Source organism: Epinephelus lanceolatus, chromosome 8 (assembly GCF_041903045.1).
Source record: "Epinephelus lanceolatus isolate andai-2023 chromosome 8, ASM4190304v1, whole genome shotgun sequence".
Taxonomy (NCBI): Eukaryota; Metazoa; Chordata; class Actinopteri; order Perciformes; family Serranidae; genus Epinephelus; species Epinephelus lanceolatus.
Window position 1 is genome coordinate 14815569 of NC_135741.1, and position 20633 is coordinate 14836201.

General features: G+C 44.6%; 1 protein-coding gene across 4 annotated transcripts; it reads left to right on the forward strand.

Moving 5' to 3' along the window:
- The first annotated feature begins 1178 nt into the window (after nt 1-1178).
- Nucleotides 1179-20395, forward strand: baz2a (bromodomain adjacent to zinc finger domain, 2A). 4 transcript variants are annotated; one of them, XM_078169888.1, is made up of 30 exons: nt 1179-1266; nt 2603-2726; nt 2844-3731; nt 5041-7107; nt 7272-7547; nt 7630-8004; nt 8135-8198; nt 9678-9786; nt 9939-10040; nt 10182-10404; nt 10549-10610; nt 10702-10767; nt 10870-11253; nt 11342-11596; nt 12290-12504; nt 12611-12685; nt 12797-12971; nt 13056-13118; nt 13204-13348; nt 13460-14169; nt 14275-14605; nt 14790-14945; nt 15063-15223; nt 15442-15507; nt 15643-15926; nt 16011-16146; nt 16285-16431; nt 16659-16891; nt 17017-17160; nt 18521-20395. In XM_078169888.1, the coding sequence occupies exons 2-30, from the start codon at nt 2603-2605 to the stop codon at nt 18678-18680; spliced, it is 8196 nt and encodes a 2731-aa protein (XP_078026014.1). In that variant the 5' UTR covers nt 1179-1266; the 3' UTR covers nt 18681-20395. The 4 variants fall into 4 exon arrangements, with proteins under 4 accessions (XP_078026014.1, XP_033484298.2, XP_033484299.2 ...); XM_033628407.2 differs by having other exon boundaries at nt 1210-1373; XM_033628408.2 differs by lacking the exon at nt 1179-1266 and adding an exon at nt 1530-1663.
- The last annotated feature ends 238 nt before the right edge of the window (nt 20396-20633 follow it).

Consider the following 20633-nt stretch of genomic DNA (forward strand, 5'->3'; position numbering starts at 1 on the left):
TGCACTACTAGTTTCCTGTTCTCACTATGAAGTACATTAAAATAAAAGCGGAATTTGACGGGCATTTTATACCTGGAAGAGGAAAACTGATGATTGGATCATAATTACATACTTTAAACTTTAAACTTTTTATTAAAACCAGCTTCTTTAATGATACTCTTACTTGGTCAAACAACTAATTTAAAAAAAATAATTTTGACAAATTTAATTAAAAAAAGGTACACCACATACACACTTGAACTTAGTTGAATAGCCATAAACAATTAACCACTTTAGCAAGTGTGTAACAGTGGTGGAAGTACTCAAGTACTTAAATACAGTTCTAAGGTTTTGTAGACTACATTACTTGAGTATTTATATTCAATGCTGCATTTGAGATTGTACTCAACTCTATTATTTATTTGTATATTAATTTGACTGTTGTTACCTACTTATGTTAATATATAATAAGCATAATACACAGTGTTGGGGAGTAACTAGTTACATATAAATAGTTACATGTAATTAAATTACAAAAAAAATGGGGAAAAAAAATCCAGTTGCTAATTAAAAGTTTGGTGATTACAAAGGGGTTACATCTTAATATATTCTCTATGGTAAAAAAAATAAAATAAAAGTAAATAAAAGTGAAATTTATATGTAGAATATAACATTCATTATTTTACTTTGCATTTTTTCGCCGTGCAGGAATGTCTCTTTTTTGGCATGGCCTATTTCTGGACTTTTTTCATCTTAATAAGTGACTTTACTTTGATAAAGAAATGAAAATAGCTACAGTAACATTACATTTTCAACAGGGTAACTAGTAATCTGTATCCTATTACATGTCAAAAGTAACCGACCACTGAAAATACGATGCGTTATTACAAACTAACACTGTAAATACACACACATATATAAACAAGTACCACAATAAGTTATATTAATGCATCAGTATTAATAATGCAATATTGTATGATTAAAAACTGACAGAGGCATTTTTATTTTGGTATTTTAAAAACATTTTCTATACTATATATATATATATATATATATATATATATATATATATATATATATATATATATATATATATATTTAAAGTACGTGTTTCTTATTGTTGTTGTTGTTGTTGTTGTGTATTTTCTTGTGAAGTCTCGTGAAGTAATGTGACCGGAAGTGTGTGTGCTTGTTGTTGGGACGTTTACACTCCTACTGTTCGCTCTGTTCTGTGATCATGGCTGCACTGGACCACACCAGCCATGTTTGCTAATTTAAAACCCAAAGGTTAGGGAATAGTTGTTTATTATTTACCGCTGTGCCATCTTCACCCGCATAACCGCTTACACGAAGGTTTAGAGGCACCTGCGCCTCCGAAATCCAAGGACTGAAAGGTTGGATAGCTTTGACTGAATTACGAGAGAAACTTTTGATGGTGGCAGTGTGGGAGGATGATGCTCTGCAAAAAAATTATCTGTGTGCGTGCAGCGTAAACAATGTAACTTCATCTGGCTGCTAGCTAACGTTAGCCCGTGAACAAAAGGGAGCACGCCTCCCATCTGTTAACAAGCGAGTCTGACTGAGTTAACGTGAGTCGTTATCAAGACACCGGCTGATATTTATTCCCATCCGCGGGGCTCTCTATCGCTGATGGGCATCATGGATCCACAGCAGCGTGGCTGCGGTACCTTCTACCTGGCTGTTAGCTAACATCGCAGCTTCTGTACCGTACTTAACGTAGATGATGCTATCAGTTAGCTACATAGCTAGCGTGTGTTAGCTAGGTTCTATTGTGATGATTTAGCTAAATAACCTTGGAGCAGGAGCGGGGGGTATTTTTACCCGATGTTTCACGGTAAAGTAAACATTTATGTCCAACCTATTAATGAGTTTAACGTATATTTAACGTTTACAGTACGAGTTGTTAGCCCGGCTAGCAGCGCTTTAAAGTGAATTGTTCATTTGAGAACGCAGCTAGCGCGACTTAGCTAACGCGGCGCCTGCTTTTGCGACGGCCTTGTTGAATTAGGAAATCAAGTATCCATTGAGGGCTACTTTGGTGTTACAATGGTGTGGAAGTGTTGAACAGCGAGTGGTGTGGTAAGAGTGCTTCAGGCCTCGGAGTGACTGTAAAATATCGCCGCTAATCTCCATTGTTACTTGGCCGAGGCCGCCGGGTGTTGGGTACAGTCTGTGTGGCTGTGGCTGCCTGGGCCGTGAACGTATCATGGTAGATCGAGGAGGATGTGCTCACATTAGCAGCGCCTCATCAGCGGCAGTGATGAGCTTCTATCGTAATATTCCGTTTGTCCATTACGGCTCGCTGAGGCCTGGCATCTGCTGTTGCTGGCTGCGACATTTTGACGGTTGTTGTTGTTGGAGCGAAATGGTGCTGTCACAAGATGCAGTTGCCAAAATCATTTGGGAAAGAAATGTCGTACATATTACGTAGCGTCTTCAAAGCTGCACGGGGATGAATTAAAGAATAAAATTGTGATTCATATGGCGATGCGTGGCGTGCACTTAAGCCACGTTAAGCAGTCTTCTACACATTTTACTGAATGAACATTGGGTAGTAGATTGTAAATCTGTGTGTTTATTCTTTATGCTCTTTGGTTTCCAGATGGAGTCAAATAATCATTTCAACTATGGCACCCACTCCTCAGCAAACTCAGGACTGAAACTCTCCTCAGGGGATTCTCTTTATACTAACGGGTCCTCCATGAGTTTTCCTCAGCAGGGGAAGAGTGAGTATTTTCAGCCATTGCACTGAGCTTTATTTTGAAAATTTGTATCACTTTAAAGAGCAACACTTCACTTTCTCTTTCATTTTTTAACTCAACTGATGTTCTTGTGTGTAACAGATATGAATGGCGAAATGAATGTGAATGGCGTCACTACTGTACTCGGGTCCGGTGTGCCTGGCTCCCACCCACCAACAGCTCCTTACCCACACATGAGCAACCACCACCAGAGCAGCATGGGCTACGACTACTTGTGGGGAGGACACCCTCAGTATAGTCCAGCCATGGGCACCTCTCCTGGGCACGGGATGCACCAGAAGCAGCCTACACCTGGCATGGTGCAGCCTCAGTCACAGCACCACTTCCAGGGTCACGGACAGTACCAGCTGAACGGGGGCATTGAAAGCTCCCACCAGCCCCCTGTGTCAGGCCCACCGAACATGCCTCTTACTGGGAGTCAGTACTGGAACAGGAGTAACCCTGGCCCACAGCAGATTAGTTATAATTCCCACAGTATGTATGGGACCTACCAGAGTCAGGCACATCCTGGAATTACACCGTCACAGCATCACCAGCAGCAGTCCTTACAACCGGCCCCACATCAACCGTCACAGCAGCACCTCCACTCCCATCGTCACCCACACCACCACCACCAGCAGCACCAGCAACCACAGCATTATGGCCTCATGCCTAATGGGATGCCCTACTACCAGCATCAACCCCAGCACCCGCCCCTGCCGTCTCCCCAGCAGCAGCCGTCACAGCAGTCTCAGCCCCAGGGTCAGGCTCAGATGATGCCCCCAGCTGCCCAGAATTTTACTCCTCCACGTGGCAGCCCACAGCACCACAGTTTAGGCAGAGGGGGCACTGGCAGCCCTCTCCCTGTGGGGATGTCCTCAACACCAATGATGTCACCGTCAACAGTGCAGGATAGTGGATCACCCAAGAGCCACAGCAGGGAGCGGAGCCCTCATGCGAGCAATGTGGGATTGTCTACCGTCATGCAAGGTGACCACTTTACACTTTTTCCTTACAGTTATATATATATAGTAGTCTATGTTTCTTTAGTTCCCATAAAAAGTAATTACTTTCACATTTGTGCCTGGAATTTTGGTGCTACTGTGTATTTGTGGTATCTGTCAAACTTTTATTTCCCCATTAATTAAAATGTCTCCTTTGCTTTGCATTTCCTGCTTTAATGCCACCAGTTGAGTGATACTTGTACAGTCATATGGTCTTCTTCCTCTTTGGCAATGCTTGGCCTAGCTATCCCAGCTGCTGATCATATTAAAACATGACACTCCCTGCTTGCGTTAGTTTCCTATGACATACATCTGTATATAACAGTACTATTTTCCATTACTGGTTAACCATTTTAGTCATTTTTCAAGCAGAAATGCCAATAATTTCTGGCTCCTGCTTCCTGCATGTGAAGATTTGTTTGTTTTTTCATTCAATTTTAGTATCATTTCCATCATATAGTGGCCATTTTAAGTTCCACTTAGTTTGCAAGGTATCTCAGTTTTGACTCATGTTCCAGTTCCCTTTGTGAAGAACTAAGATACTCACATGAGGCAGGAAAAACTTAAACCAGGTTTATTTGAGGATAGAGAAACAAAACAAACAAAAAATGCAGGCAGAGTCCTTCCAAAATCACTTCTTGTCTACTACACTACAGACTTGATACACGTCATTACACACTAAAACATTGCATAACACGGTCAAAAACCTTTTACAATCCAAACCTACGCGGACGTTGTAACAATCTTTTTGTCGTGTGCACTAAAATATACAAAAACTGTTGTGTAAACTTAAATAACATCAGAAGCTTTATAATATGCTACATCAATACAGATTGTCACCAAATCTATACATGTGCTTCAGTGGCTCCTACACATTATGTTATAATATCATCTATTTATCTTACTTAATACAAAACTGAACATTTTAGGGTTTTGTACTTTTGGTCAGACGAAAACAGACGCTTAAATGGGCCACTTTTGGCTCTGGGAAACTGTGAAGGCCACTTTTAGTTGAGAACATATTCAGCAAATGAATCAGAATGAAAGATACTGTTAAGTTGCAGCTCTGCTAGTTATTTCTTGCACATGAATGTCTGGTGTTGGGCCGGTCTTACTGCCGGTGCACAGCTGTGGGATAGTGCCGAGATTCAGCCAGCAGGTGCCACTGTTTGATTAAGAAAAACAGTGACCAAATGCTTCAATGCATAATACACTCACTGCAAATTCAGCTTATAAAAACAGTAAACAGCCTTATTTTTTATTGATTTTTTTTGTGTGTTTTCTCTTTCTTTCAGGGCACACGAGAGAGTCTGTAAAGGAGGTAGACACAAGCTACAATGGCATGGAAAGGGCACCTGTTGCTCACAGGCTACCCAAAAGTGCAGCTCACGTGGGACCTGATTACCGTCAGCATTCTGAACAGCCAGCACCTCAGCGTCCAGAAATGGCTACCCCTGTTAGAGAGACAGCCGTTAATACACCTCCCCAGTCTGTGTCATCTCAGCTCTCTGAGTCCAGCAAGGCCTCAACACCTCCTCGGGTCTCTGCGGCTCCTGCTGTCTCTGAGTTTTCCACATCCGCCCCTGGGCCACCTATAGTATCATCCCCTGACGTAGAATCTGCTCCACCACAAGTCTCAACGCCCCCCAATGTGTCCTCTGCTCATTCTCCAGCTGCTCCTCCAAGACTTTCCTCACCTCCTCTAATGAAGCAAGGCCTCAGGCCTCCCACTTCTGCTGTGACTGAGACGTCCCCTGCTGTATCCAAGCATCTGTCAGTGGGGTCCTCTTCCTCCCCCCTGCCTGCATCACCTCAGAAGTTGTCTACACCTCTTGCTTCAGCTGATATTGTGTCTAGACCTGCAGCATATTCTTCAGTCCCTCCAGTCTCTTCTTCATTGCAGTCTGTAGCTCATCAGACCAAGTCTTCATTGCCTCCTTTAACTGTTACAACTGCACCCATCTCATCCCTTCAGCAGATGGTTCAAGGGTCCAAGCCACCTCTGATGAAGTCTTGCTTTCCTGATACTTCTGGAGCTCAGCATGAAAAGCCTGGACCCCCAAAATTAATGTTTTCCGCTTCGTCAGTGGGTGCAAAATCCTCATCTGCTGGTGTGGCTCCACCTCTAATATCCTCAACCTTAACACCACCTGGCTCTTGTATATCAACATCTGCTTCTCTCATGTCTGTGTCCAAAACTCCCTCAGTTGTCAGTAAACTTTGCGACCCCACACCCCAGCGTCAGACATACACTCCTCCGCCTGCTGACCGTGGTCTTTCCACTGCTTCTGCATCATCATCACCACCAGGGGCGGTGAACTTACCCTCCCTAGCAGCCCGTGAAAGTCTTACAGTTCGACCTCTGTCTACCCTACCTCTTCTAACCACTCAAGCCTCCAGGACTGCACCCTTGTCCACCCCTCCTGCCTTGGTGTCTGTGCCCTCTGCAAAGGGTACGTCCTCTGGAGTGGTCCAACATTTTGACTCTGGGCAGCATCCTCCGGACACCACCACTCCTCATGCGCTGAAGCCTTTGTCTCCCAAGCCAGAGCACCATGGTCATAGTGAGGATAGGAAAGCCTTGGCCAATAAAAGAAATGGGGAACCACAGGAACACCTCCCTCAGCTTGATTCGGGCACAATAAGGACATCGCAGAGGGTGGACGCTACTGATACTAATAAGTCTGACATTTGCTCGCTCAAACCCCTCACTGATCTTCCTGAGAAACCTTTGCAGACCACAGTCGCTCCTGATCAAAAGCCCAAGAATAAACAGACAGCTTCTGAAAAGCACCACATGCAAAGCTGTGAAGCTAAGGACACTATGGTGGAGCAGTCTCCACTTGGAAAGTCTTCACATCTTCACAGCACAAGGGAAGAACATCTGACTGATGAAGAAAGTTTCGCTAACTCTTCACATACAGCTTCTCGCATTGATGGCAATTCAACATTCGACACCCCCTCTAGAATCGATGCCAGCTCTGTCTTTGAAAAGACCTCTCTTCTAGATGGTGACAGCTCAAGCGTAGACGACTCCACTCACTTTGACAGCAGCTTTCACCTGAGAAAGGACACTTCTCAGTTTGACAGCACTTCCCATGCAGATGAGGAACCATCGACTGCATTTGAGACCACTAGAGATAGCAACTATTCTGTGGAGGACTCCAGAGATGACACGCTGGACTCCACCAGGGAAGGAGAAACGTCTGAGGCAGAAGAGACAAAGGACAGCTGTCATATCACAGAAGAATCCATGCCGGAGTCTTCTCTGAACAACACTTCTCAGATGGAGGAGCCATCTGTCGACTCAAGTGATGTGTCCAACTCACGCTCCTTTGTGCCATCTCAGCCAGGTCCTCAAGGTACATTCTTAAAGTTCATGATCATGGATAGACATTGCTTTCATTGTCACCAAATACAGATAGATGTATTTCCAAAACAGATTACTCGTCTTTCTGTGTTGTATGTCATTCTTTATTTCTGAATTATTCCTACACAAATTAATTTTCTTGTTGTTTCATCTCAGAACCTGAAGCAGAGTGGGAGCCCAGAGGACACGACACACCAGACTCAGCTGGACGCATTAGCATTAAGACCACTGTTAATGAAGCAATGACCCCCCCAAGTTTCAAGATGAGAGATAAGAACTTCATCGCTTTCAGTACCCCAGCAGAGAGCCCTGCTGTACACCCACTCCAACCAGTAACTGATCCACCTGTGCCAGCTGCTGGTAGACCTCTGAAAACCCCAGGGAAACCACGCAAACCTCGAACTCCAAAGGCAATATGGATTAAAACCCCAGGTATTTAAACATTCTGAATTCAACAAAATGTAAATGTTAAATTATTGAGTTTAATTCAAAACATTTCTGTTTGTCTTTTAAGCTCCTGACGAGGCCCAGCGGAAGCCTCGGGTTCGAACCCCTAAAGTGGAGAAGCCTAAGACTGAAGAAGAAGGAGGCAATAAAGAGGAGGTAACCAGGGGCAGGAAGAGGAAGAAGCCTCTTAAGGTGGATGCTAAAGAAGCGTCAGATGCATGTGGAGAGGCTGGGCCTCCCACAGAGGAGGTTGATCCCATCACTGCCACAATTGAAGCTGTTCTGGCTTCAGCTATTAAGGCTGCAGTGGAAAAACCCAAGAAGGCAAGAAGGTCCAGGAAACAAGACCAAGACGGAAATGTGGCAAAAACACCTAAACAAGATGGCGAAACAGCTGCTGCTGATGATGCTGAAGAAAATGATGATGACAGCTCCATGGCAGGTAATGAAGAGGTTTAGTAATTTTTTTGTGAGGGGCTGTTCCACATAATGTAATGGTGTTTTGTCGAGACATGATATCACAATCTAACAGTCTAATGCTAAATGTGGTTGTGTGCATTTTTCTTGAACAGGTGAATCCGGCAGACAGAGGAGGGTTGCAACTGAAGAGCAGGTTCAATTCCCAATGCGCCATGGGTAATGTTCCCTCGTGGAGTTTTGTTCATCCTACCATTATTCCATCATTTTACACTTCAAATAAAAATCACTGTTGACTAAGGGGACGTACACATGCCGCGTTTTTTGCGTGGCAAATAATTTTTTTCAGTGTAGACTCACAGCAGACACACTCAAACGCCAGAGCGATGCTGTCAATGCGTGCACGCGTTCCCGAAAACTCCTATTTTTCAGTGAGCAACAGCTGCGCCCTGACATAAACAAAGTTCAACTTTTGGAGCACAACAGAATGCACCACATGTCATGTGATGAGGAACAACCAATCACAGCCGACAGACATCTTTCCCTTCTTCCATTAATATCACTCTGTGGTAAATATGGAGAAGATGATGATCATGTTAGTGCAGGGCTGTCAGAGCTTTATATATGTCTCAAAGACAATGGGCCTACACACAAACAGTGCCTGGAAGAAGATCAGCTCTGCACTCAGGATTTCAGGTGAATAGGCTATCATATGGTACTTATTGAAGTTGCTTAGCAACCTTAGATGCAACCTGCCACCGCGCTTGTGAAAGCTGGCACAGAAAACGCACAAGAGTATGTCCCAGCGCCTGACCTCAAGTTTTCCAGGCAGTTAAAGACGCGGCATGTGTACGGCCCCTAAAGATGTAAAAATATTTTTGTAAAGCAAAGTGTGTGCAAACCGAGGTGTTCGAGGACTGTCATAAAATTTCAGCATCTACACTGTTGAATTTTTTTTTCTTCAAGCCTGATTTAATATAAAAAATTTTATTTTTTCCAAATATTTTTATTGATCCAAAGAGGAAATTTAAGTACATCATATAATTTCAACGCTCATTTCAATTCACATAAGAGAGTTCTGAAACAATAAGTTCACAAAAATAAAAGATGACGTAGAAGACAGGGTTGTATTTTGGGATTAGAATAGTATCGAATATTAAGCCTAACTCAGGTAAGTGAGCCTGGAAACAGTGATTCCCTTTCTTGATCCTTCCCCTTAGTCTTCCTTATCTACCTAAACCTCTTCTGTTCCCCTGTCCCCTACCCCTCTCTCACTTATGAACTCATGATTATGGTGAAACAGTGTAAAAGTATAGGGTACAATTCGAGAATTCTTTATGCAAGGTGTGATATAAGGAGTTGCCAAATCATATTCTAGTGTGGAGAGTCTGCCATGTTGTCCTACAGTAGCCTAGAACAGACAAACCTAACACTGGCTCTATGGAGGGCCATTTGCATTGTTTACATTACCTGGAAGTTACAGTAGGTTCTACTACGTGCTTGGAAAAGGAGAGGTGAGAGGATGGGTATTCATTTGATTGCAATGTGCAACCTCACCACTAGATGACACCAAAGAGAAGTTGGGCTTCGCACTTTAACACATCTTGTTTGACGTCTCTGAGCTGTGTGTTTTTTATTTAGCTTTGAGAAGTTTGTTTGCTATGGTCCTGTTTTAATAATGAACTCTCTTCACTGTAGTTGGAGGAGGGAGATTCGTGTGAGGAAAATGGAGAACCGCATGAAGGGCGAAACCTGGTACTACACACCTTGTGGAAGGCGGATGAAGCAGTTCCCAGAAATAGTCAAGGTAACTTTTATCTGGCTATCCAACAACATTATAAATGTCTTAATTTATTAAAATCATAGTTTCTTAAGGCAAATCAAAAACAGATGATGTATTGATAACGTCAACACTGATTATTTTCCTACTCTCTTGCCTGTTCCAATTGCTCCTTCCAGTACTTGAAGAGACACACGGACAGTGTGGTCAGCAGAGAACACTTCAGCTTCAGCCCACGCATGCCTGTTGGAGATTTTTATGAAGAAAGAGAAACCTCTGAGGTCTGTATATTGATCTTCTTACTGAGTACTCTTCAGTACAAAGAGCAAGAAGGGGAAACAAGATCAAAACTGATGCACAGTTAAACAGAAATGTGTAGAAGACATTTTTGAAGACTCATCATTCTCTACAATATGTCACAGGGTAAGCAGTGGGTCCTCTTGGCCAATGAGGAGGTTCCTTCAATGATCATGGCCATCACTGGCCGGCGAGGTCGACCTCCAAACCCTGATAAAGAGAAACCTCGCAGGGTTCGCGGCGTGAGGGGTGGGCAAGGCCGCCGCCCTGGTAGACCTCCCAAACCCAAGATGATTGACCTCCTTAGCAAAGTGGACGCCAAGCTGTTGAAGCGACTTGAAGCAAAGGGTAAGTGGATGTAGACCGGAGGAGGCATGAGTGTACAGGGATTTGTTTATAGCTAGTAGTTTAGTCTTAAAGCCAGATGACTCTCTCAGCACATAACGTGAAGAAGTTTGTCCTGTAGCTAACTGTTTGTATTCCCATTTTTAGAAGCTCTCACGGAGGAGGAAAAGGAGAAACTTGCAAAAATTAAAAAGAAAATGAAGAGAAAGGTACGTAGCTGAGTGAATGTGGTTTGTAATATTGAGCTGTTGATCCTGTCGACATTTCATCCTGATTTTGTTGCTGCTGTTTATTATTTAGGCAAGAATGAAGAGAAGGGAGAATGCCAAGCTCAAGAAGATTAGAGACGAAAAGAAGAAAGCCAAGGTACAGACAAACTCTCAACACAACATGATCTATCAGCATTTTCCTCCGCAGCGCCACCTCTTCCTCACCTCCACCTGTTCTTTCTTTCCTCTGTGGGTTCAGCTTGAACAAGAGGCCAAGGCCCAGGCTGAACAGGCTGACCCGACAGCCCCTCACGCCACACAGCCAACATCAGGGTCCGCTGCAGAGCCCAAAAAGCCTGGCCGCAGGAGGGCAGTCAAGGTCGAGGCTCCTCCACCTGTACAGCAGACCGACGAGGAGCGGATTGCACAGGGTAAGAGGGTGCTGGGTGCTCGGAGTAAAGCCAAGGCTCTGGCTAAAGCCCAGGCCGAGGCGGAGGCGGCAGCTCGGGCTGCTCTGGCAGCTAAAAGGACAGCAGAGAGGAGAGTGCAGGCCCAGAGACGTCTGGAGGAGCGGAAGAGGCAGCAGTTGATCGCAGAGGAGCTGAAGAAGCCGACAGAGGACATGTGTCTCACTGACCACAAAGTGAGTTTTGTAATTCCTTAAGTCTACTTCATTAGCACTGTGATTGTAGAGGATTTTAATCGTGACCTTTAAACTTTGTCTCCATCAGCCGCTGCCAGAGCTGTCCCGCATCCCTGGTTTGGTTCTCTCTGGCAAAGCGTTTGCACACTGCCTGGCTGTGGTCGAGTTCCTGCATGGCTATGGAAAGATCATCGGTCTCAATATACCCAAGGACATCCCCAGCCTTGCTACCCTGCAGGAGGGCCTCTTGGGCCTGGGCGACAGCCAAGGAGAGGTCCAGGATCTACTGATAAAGCTGATGGAGGCTGCACTCCATGATCCAGGCCTGCCATCATTCTATCAGGTGTGTGACACAGTGAGAGCATTTTTCTCCATGAATACAGTTCCTGATAAAGAATCATGAAAGCTGTTTGTCACCAGTGTGATGCAAACATGCGTGTGTGGTGTAGATATATGGAGATTCGGTGTGCAGACTTTCCGTATCCCTGCACCACATGACATCTGAAAAAACAGGTCTGGTGTGAATTATCAGCATTCCCATGTTCCCATGTTTTCTTCAAAAAAAAAAAAAAAAAAATAGGTAATGTGAATGTAGTCCAATGCATTCCCTCCTAAATAGCGTCCATGTCCACTCCACACAACAAAAATCTCACCTGGCAAAGAATGTCTAAGGGAGTTAATAAAAACTACACAGTACATAAACTAATCAGAAACCAAATTTGATGCCAACACTAGCTGTTGTGGCTAGCCTCGTTCTGTGACTATCAAGTGTCCCATCCGCTGGGTGATCTCAAACATATACTGTTCTTCATTTGGTTGTTTATCAATCTACCCCCCCCCCACTCAATAGATTACCATTAATTTCTGGCTGGTAAGTGAAGCAAATCTAGAGTCATATGCTTATTTTGTAAGTATTTGGCTGGTGGCTGGTGCTGATATCCAACCCTGGTTAGTGACCTTTTTTTTTTTTTTTAATAAAAAGATGGAACAACATTAACATTGCAATCTACGTTTTCCTCTCCACCCCAACCTTCAGTCAGTAAAGATCCTCGGGGACAAGCTGGTGGAGTTGGAGCTGAACCGCAGCACGGTCTCTGAAGTCCTCCGCATCTTCTTGGAATGCCATGGTTACGAGGCAGAAGTGTGCAACACGCTGAGGACCAAAACATTTCACGCCCTGCCTCCTGACACCAAGGCAGCCATCTTGGGTTTCGTCGTGGACGAGCTTAACAGCAGCAACGTTGTCACAAGGTCAGAACAAGGACGTATTACTTAATCTGTGGGATGCTCTTGATCCTAAAAGTTTGTTACCACTTCATTTCTGTTACTTTATTAACGTATGCATTTTATATTTCAGTGACATTGACAACACATTAGAAAACATGGCAACTTACAGGAAGAACAAGTGGATCATTGAGGGGAAGCTACGCAAGTAAGATTTTCTCTCTTTAAATACAGAAAAATCACGTCAATCAGATCTTTTGTGTCAGTGTAGCACAGAGCTGCACAACATGTTGACCCTGACTGTTTTACTCCCATGCAGACTGAAGGCGGCACTAGCGCGTCGTACAGGACGCTCAGAGGAAGAGCTGTGTTTTGAGGAGAGGAGGCGCAGTGCCAGAGTGGCCGAGGAAGAGAACCTCAGTCTGGAGGAAAGTGGCCTCATCCCGGAGAGAGGCAACCGCCGTGCACGCAAAGAAGAGCCTAAACTCAGTGATGTACGTACTGTATCTGCTGTTGTGTGTTTTCAGGATCAGAAAGAGATCGTTCCTTTATTTTAATTTTGATCTTTTGTGTTACAGAGTGAAAGTCCTACCAATGCCAGCATTCCAGAGCTTGAAAGGCAGATAGATAAGCTAACTAAGGTAAGCTTGATGCTACACAGACACAGTTCTTTATACATTTATGTTGCTTTATATCAAATATTCCTCTCTTTTCGGATCTCCACAGCGCCAAGCGTTTTTCCGTAAAAAGCTGCTACAGTCGTCTCATTCCATGCGGGCCGTATTGCTCGGCCAGGACCGTTACCAGCGCAGATACTTGGCTCTACCTCACCTCGGAGGAGTTCTGGTTGAAGGGCCAGAGGAGCTGCTGAGTGAGTCTGAAAATAAGTCTTGAAGAAATGTTATCACTTGCATTTGTAGACTTTACAAAGCCCTGGTTCGTCTGTCTTCATCTAAATTTTCCTCATGTTTCTATCATGCAGCTTCTGGAGAAGTCCTTGTAGCTGAGGTTCCTGTCACCTTTCTCAAAAAGGAGCCCAAAGTCGAGGAGACCACCATGCCCACCACTCCTCCTCCCCCTTCTACTGTCCCGTCCTCTCCTTCCTCTGCTACCCCTGCCCAGCCACAGCCACAGCCCCAGCCACAGCCACAGCCACAGCCCCAGCCCCAGCCACAGCCACAGCCACAGCCCCAGCCACAGCCCCAGCCCGAGACTTTGCCTCTAGAGGAGGATCCCCTCCCCGGCACTGCGTCCCTCATGAGCAGGCCAAGAGGACGAGGACGCCCCCGAAAAATCAAACCAGAAGTGGAGCTTCACCTCCGCACCGCAAAAATTCGCCGCCGGCGTCGAAGTAGTGCCAGGTCAGCAGGTGAAGAAGGGCCAGGATCGCCGAACGGTGGCATGCACGACCTCACACAGGCTGCTTTCCAGAGCTGGCTCAGCCAATCACAGGAAGCGGTGACCAACGGCACATGCTCAGCAGCGGGGGATGCTCCAGAGGGTAATCGACCAGAGGAGAGTGTGAAGGAGATGGCAGAGAAACAAGGACAGTGGTTCAACCTGCTCCCCAAACAGCCGTGTGATGATAACTCTCTGACCGAACCCCAGACGCCCACCTTACCCAGCTCGCCCCCTAAACTCCTCCCTCAGATCCCGAGCGCCCTGCCTGCACTCGCTGCTCCACTCATGCAGGTTTGTCACCACAATCACAACTATAAATAGATCAAATCATGCTGTAATAATGCAGTTTGTGTGGTGGTTAAATAAATAAATAAATAATCTCTCCCCTCCTCTCAGCCTGACCCGCTCTTGCCTGGCCTGACTCCAGCTGACCCAGCGACCCCAGCACCACCACAGGACATTCCCTCCATGCTACCTGCTCCTGACAGTGCCCTAGTACCACCTCTCCCACAACTTCTTCCAGCTCCTCTGCCTCTTGCCGCACCTGCTCTCACCACTCCCGCCAGGCCGGGTCGCAGGCGGAGGAGAGGTAGCAGAGGGAGCAGTCCCGCCCGCAGGGGGTCAAGAGGAGTTGCAGCCAAGCGCCGTGGCCGCCCTCCCAACTCTGTGTTCCAGGAGCTTGAGCAGCAGTACTTCACACAACTGGTGGTCAAGCCCATACCAGCATGTAAGTAGTGTCAGGTTCGTTTGACTGCTGTCACATTTAACAAGTCCTGAAGTATAAGACAGTTGATCTAAATGTTTAGGACTAGGATGAACAGGAAACAGGTCATTAATTATTCTTCATGAACAACACAAGTAGCATCTGTGTCTTATTTATTTGTGATGAGTAATACATGTTTCTTTTCCAGCGATGGTGCGTGGCTGGTGGTGGATCAAGGATCCAGAGGAGCTGTACAGCACCTTACAGGCCCTCCATCCAAGGGGCGTCAGGGAGAAGGTGCTCCATAAGCATTTAGCCAAACACATGGAGAGTTTAGCCGAGATGTGCACCAAACCAATCGACGGTGAGTCTTGTTGGTAAACAGATCATCTCTGTTGATAGTGGGATTTGTCACTCAGCTTATGTGTATGTTTCCCCTGTGGCCCCATGTTCTCCTCACACTTGCGTTCTTGTCGGTTAGACCCTATTTTTGAGTCGAAGGTGGAGGTGAAGGACGTGCTAATGGAGGCTCTGCAGCAGCCCTGGCAAGTACAGGAAAAAGCAATGGAGACTGACATCAGTTCCCTACAGTGGGTGGAGGACCTGGAGCAGCGGGTCATTGCAGCTGATCTGCTTCTCAAGGTGAGACGTCACCTCACACTACCTCACTCTGACAACTTTATAAGAGAATAACGCTGTATTTTTTGCAGTTGTATTCTATTTTATTATTTTTTTATTATTTTAAGATATCGCTTTTATCTCATGACTGTCCCAAAAATGTATTTTTTATCATCCCTTCTTTTTTCCCCCATTTCCATTTAAAACACTATTTGAACATCTGCTTTTTGTGTTTCCTCCAGGCGCCTCCTCAGAGTGCAGTGAATGAGACTGAGTCTAACACAGAGACACCTATGGCAGAATTTCAGGTAACCATTAAAACTCTTGATAAAATGTTTCGTCACAATACTTCAGTCTTTAGTTATAAATACACGACTCCTGTTTCATTATCTCCCTCGCTGATACTTTAACCATCCCTCTCTCAACTCTGCCTCCCCTTACAGCCCTACACGATCCCAGATCCAGACTCCACACGTGAAGACCTCCAGTACTACGAACATGATGCCGACCCACGTGATGACTGGATTGTGCGAACCAAGAAGGAGTGGTCTGGCCTTCCACGTATCGCCACGCACCCGCTGGACTTGGCTGTGTTGCGGCTGGCCAACCTTGAGCGAAACATTGAGAGGCGCTACCTGAAGGAGCCGCTGTGGAACCCGGCTGAAGTGATGCGCCTCGCTCCTCTCACCCCGACCCCAGGAGAAGAGCATCCTATGGATGTCATCAGGTGAGAAGAACAGGCTTTCTTTAAAATGCAGAGGATGAATTTGTTTTATATTTTATGCTTATTAGAAATTTTCTTGCATTCCAGTTTGGAAAGTGAGATCACATCTCGACTACGAACATGGCGACAGGCTTTGGATCGCTGCCGCAGCGCTCCCCAGGTCTGTCTGTGTTTACTTCAGCTGGAGAAGGCCATCGCTTGGGAGAGATCAGTGACTAAAGTGGTAAGTAACTTCAGATTGTTGTTGCGCTCTGATGGGCTCACTTTTTGGGAGCATGCTGCACAAAGTCACACAAAAAACGACACCAAATTCAAATTTGTTGTCATTTTAACCATGAGGGTTTCCTCTCTGTGATCGCAGACTTGCCAGGTTTGCAGGAAGGGAGACAATGATGATTGCCTGTTGCTGTGTGATAGCTGTGATCGAGGCTGCCACATGTACTGTCTGAGGCCCAAAATCACCCAGGTTCCAGAGGGAGACTGGTTTTGTCCTGCCTGCATCATCCAGGTCAGAACCCGTCCTGTGATTCTTGACTAAGAAACAACTTCAGAAAATGTACAGAAAGAAATTAGGGCTGTTTCGAATCTAAGAGCATCAGAAACAGGTTTATTGCCAAGTAGGGTTTCACATACACTCAGTGTTTTGGTGTCTGTCCTAGAAAAGTCAAGAATCACAAACTTAAAAATATAGTAATTTACAGCTCAACCTGCCTTCTTATACGCTCTGTCTCTCAGGAGGAGGGCGAGTCACCGCGCGCGTGCAAAAAGAGGACCAGGGTGAAGAAGAGAAGATATGAAGACGACAGCTCTGAAGATGAGAAGCCAGCACGACGTAGTACTGGCGGCATGGCGACGCGGTACAAGGAGTCGGTGACACCCCCCTCATCTTCCCGCTACTCTGGAGAAGGAAGTGGCGCTAAACGTCGTCGCATGACAACCCGCAACCAGCCTGACCTCACCTTCTGCGAGTGAGTCCTGCCTCCATCACATGCACAGTGTTGTTATAAATGTTCCACTACAGGATTTTAACTCATTTTTAAGTCTACAGAGTGACGTTCATTTTGAGTGATGATTAATTGTTTTTTCCTGCCAGGATCATTCTAATGGAGATGGAGGCTCACGCAGACGCCTGGCCATTCCTTGAACCCGTCAACCCCAGACTGGTGCCGGGCTACCGCCGCATCATCAAAAACCCCATGGACTTCCTCACCATGAGAGAAAGACTGCTACAGGGAGGGTAAGGCCGGATCAGACTATACTCAATAAAACAGTTATTACTGGGCAAACAGGAAACAGTGGGCCTAACACTAAGCTTGCACAAAACAAATAGTCCACAGAATAGAGGGTGATATTGACTATAGACCCTTTTACTGTTGGTAAACAGTATGATGGTTTTTGGTGGGTGGGGCTTAGCTGAAGGCAAAACAATTCTCCATGGACATTATCTAGATGCTAGCTGGCAGCCCTAAAAGGGTCTGTATAACTGCAGAATAAAAAGGAAACATTAATTCTAAAATAATGATAATAAATAGGACAAAGTTAAGTACACAATTACAATCTCAACACAACTTACTAGAACAAATCAATGCAAGTAAAGAAGAATGATAGAAAATGCTTTCATAACCAGACCCACAAAATCTTTTTAAAGTCAATTATATTAAAAGGCTATCATTAAAATCATGTGATGTTGTGTATTTTTCCGCTATTGTATTTTAATAAAGCATTTAAGCTAAATATATAAAAAGGCTATGGATAGCCAGAATAACCTAAAGCTAAGTCCTTATTTAGGGCGAGTACCCGACAGGTAACACACAGAAACGCAAATTTTTCGGGAGCTTTTTTCCCTCTAAATTTTATTTCAGCATTTGGTTCTGGGTTAAACAAAGAACATGCAGGTCGGATTACAAGTGTGGGATAATAGATATATAAAAATAAAATGAAAGTAATCATGATTTAATTTAAAGTCTGCTGACATTGTGTAACAGCTCTGGCATATGAGAGTCAAGGTTAACTGTGAAGATGTGATGCTCTATATGATAAGAATAGGCAAAAAATGTTCTTTTGAATTGTATTTCCTGAATTACCTTTGTTTCAAAATATGTTACCTCAGTTTCACTTGAATGAAATGGCCCAAAATGACCGCTCCTGATCACAACCAAATTATTTAAATTGCGCAGAGTTATTATAGTGGTTTTGAATCAGGATCTTGTGTTGATGGGTTGGGTCGGTTATGTTATTTATTCATCTTATCTACAGGTAGTGGGGCAGGTGTTATAATGTATGTCACAGTTCTGGTTCTGGTTCAGGAGCAGGTCTTGAAAATCAGACCTGTGCAGGACTTGGATCTAAAGTATGTTAATTGAGTCAGTTGTTAGTCTGACCTTTATCTACAATCCACTTATTTGATTGACTAAGTTAAGGAGAATTTGCCTCAACTCCCCTATGCCAGACTGTTCTGTATTTAGTTATCTTGTAAAAGAAATACACATGCCCCACCCAAGAGAATTTTCGGTCATTTAGTCCTCTCCAGTAGTATTTATTCTGTCTCTTGTGCGTTCTGACATTATTTTTTCCTTCCTGTCGTTTCCTTGTCTCAGGTACTGCAGCTGTGAGGAGTTTGCGGCAGATGCTCAGCTCGTCTTCAACAACTGTGAGCTGTTCAACGAGGACACGTCGGAGGTGGGAATGGCTGGACACGCCATGAGGCATTTCTTTGAGAGCCGCTGGGCGGAGTTCTACTCAAACAAGGACAAATAGGAGCCTACACCGTTCCCCCTGGTAGTGGGGCTGTAAACTGTTGGTGCTGTCACCGTCCCAGTCACACTCTTTCCATTACTGCTAAGACTGTCTGGAGTTTCCTCCAGCTCTGCGTACTCTCTCATGTATAGGTATATATGTATAGATTTTGGCTATTTGTCTGTTATTGTTTCCTCTACCGGCCGACTCTTTTCCAGGCCCACAGCTGAACTGGCTTGAACTCGTGCCCATTCCCCTCACAGAGTGAGAACACATCTCTCTTCACTTTTCCTTCCTCCCTTTATGTCTCCTCATCTTCACCTCAGCACCTCATCTCCTGTTGGCGTTCTCCTGTCACGTCCTCTCACGAGCCCCATGTCGTAGCGAGGCCTTCGGTCAAGCCCTGCTTGTGGGGTGATGACACGGTCTCAGGCCCTGAGTATTTTGGCTCTCGGACTCGTACTGAAGGTCAGGGACTGATCACACTATCGCAGCCTAACTGCTGCATACTGGACCTGCTTAGCGCCGCTTGACAACTAAATGGATCAAAACTCTTCACTGAGCTTGGGCCATTTCTTACCTGTTCAATGGAAATGTAATGTAACGTGGTCTTATGCCTAGAAGTAATTTTTTTGCTCAATATATTTTTATTATATATTCTATATATAAATATATATAAAGATTACAATAGCTGGGATTATTTAATAGCAATAGCTTGTAGTGAATGTGTACAGATTACCTTATAGAGATGTCTAGACGATTTCCGAAAAGGCCAGTTAAACTCAAAGGAATCTGTTCTTGGACTGTCACGAGTAGACGTTGTATAACCTCCACTTAAAGTCTTGCACGCCACACACACACTTCTCACTCACTGACACACACATTAACATGCACACAGTTTCACACACATACCCACCTCCTGCTGCTGTGTGAAAGACACTGGGTTCTGAAACTGGGGGATTTTTTAGCGTTGGTCAGTCAGTCTGGGCTTAGACTCTTATAGTTCACTGTCCCTCTTGTTACAAGTAAATTATCAGCTAGTTTCACCTGATCTGTGTACGACTGAAAGGATGCTACTGCAACACATGGCTGCAATGTTTCTCTTTTACACTATGAAATTGCTCTAAGACAACATGGTGTTTGCAGCAACTGATCCATGTTGAAAATGTACTGTTTGTCTGTAGCTCGTCTGACCAGATGAAAACATCGAAAGGTGGTTATGTGTGAGGCGAACATCCTCCTCCTATTTTAAAGACTAGAACTGCAAAGGAGCTCTGATAGTGAGGTACTGGGCGCGTTCCCGCCCGGTTTTCTGTCTTACATTCCTTTTTATTTTTGCTGAACAAGGGCCAATGTACGATGTTGCGCGGCATGGTCGGTGTACTATGAAGGCGACAGGATGACTCCACAGTCTTGGTTTTATTTAAACGTGTTTCTTACACTGAACTCAAATCCGTTGATAGGAAAATAAACTTTGATGTTCCTTGTTACACTTAAAGGGACAAGACGTTTTTTCAAAAAAGAAAAAAAAAAGACATGAAAACCAAATGTGGTGTTAAGTGAATTTTTAATAATGTACAGTTTTGGTGACTTTAAATTTGTTCCTTTATATTTTTAGGACCAATTCATCATTTTTAAGAGGAGGTATTACAAGACTCTGTTGTATTAAGGTGATGTAACACGTGTGCATCTGTAGAATGTACTGTGAGTTGAATAAAAACCACATCTAGTAGAGAGTATTTTTTTCCTCTGGTCTTATATCTGAATATTTTGTGTTCAACCATGTACTAATTAAGGATTTTAACTAGATACATTTTTGGACTGTCTGCCTGTACTATGGACTCCTACACTGAGTGTTCTCGTTTCCTGCCACAGTCTAGAGACATGCAGGTTTGATTATATGGCGACCAAATTGTGGATTTATCTGTGTAGTGCATGCTGGTTTCAGTCCCTCCTGACTTCCTGACTTTAAAC

Excerpts from the sequence above, each read along its gene's own strand:
- baz2a (XM_078169888.1), top strand. The coding sequence starts at position 2,603 with ATGGAGTCAAATAATCATTTCAACTATGGCACCCACTCCTCAGCAAAC. Across the intron at positions 12,686-12,796 it reads ATTGAGGGGAAGCTACGCAA|ACTGAAGGCGGCACTAGCGC; the intron begins GTAAGATTTTCT and ends ACTCCCATGCAG. Across the intron at positions 14,606-14,789 it reads GGTCAAGCCCATACCAGCAT|CGATGGTGCGTGGCTGGTGG; the intron begins GTAAGTAGTGTC and ends TTTCTTTTCCAG.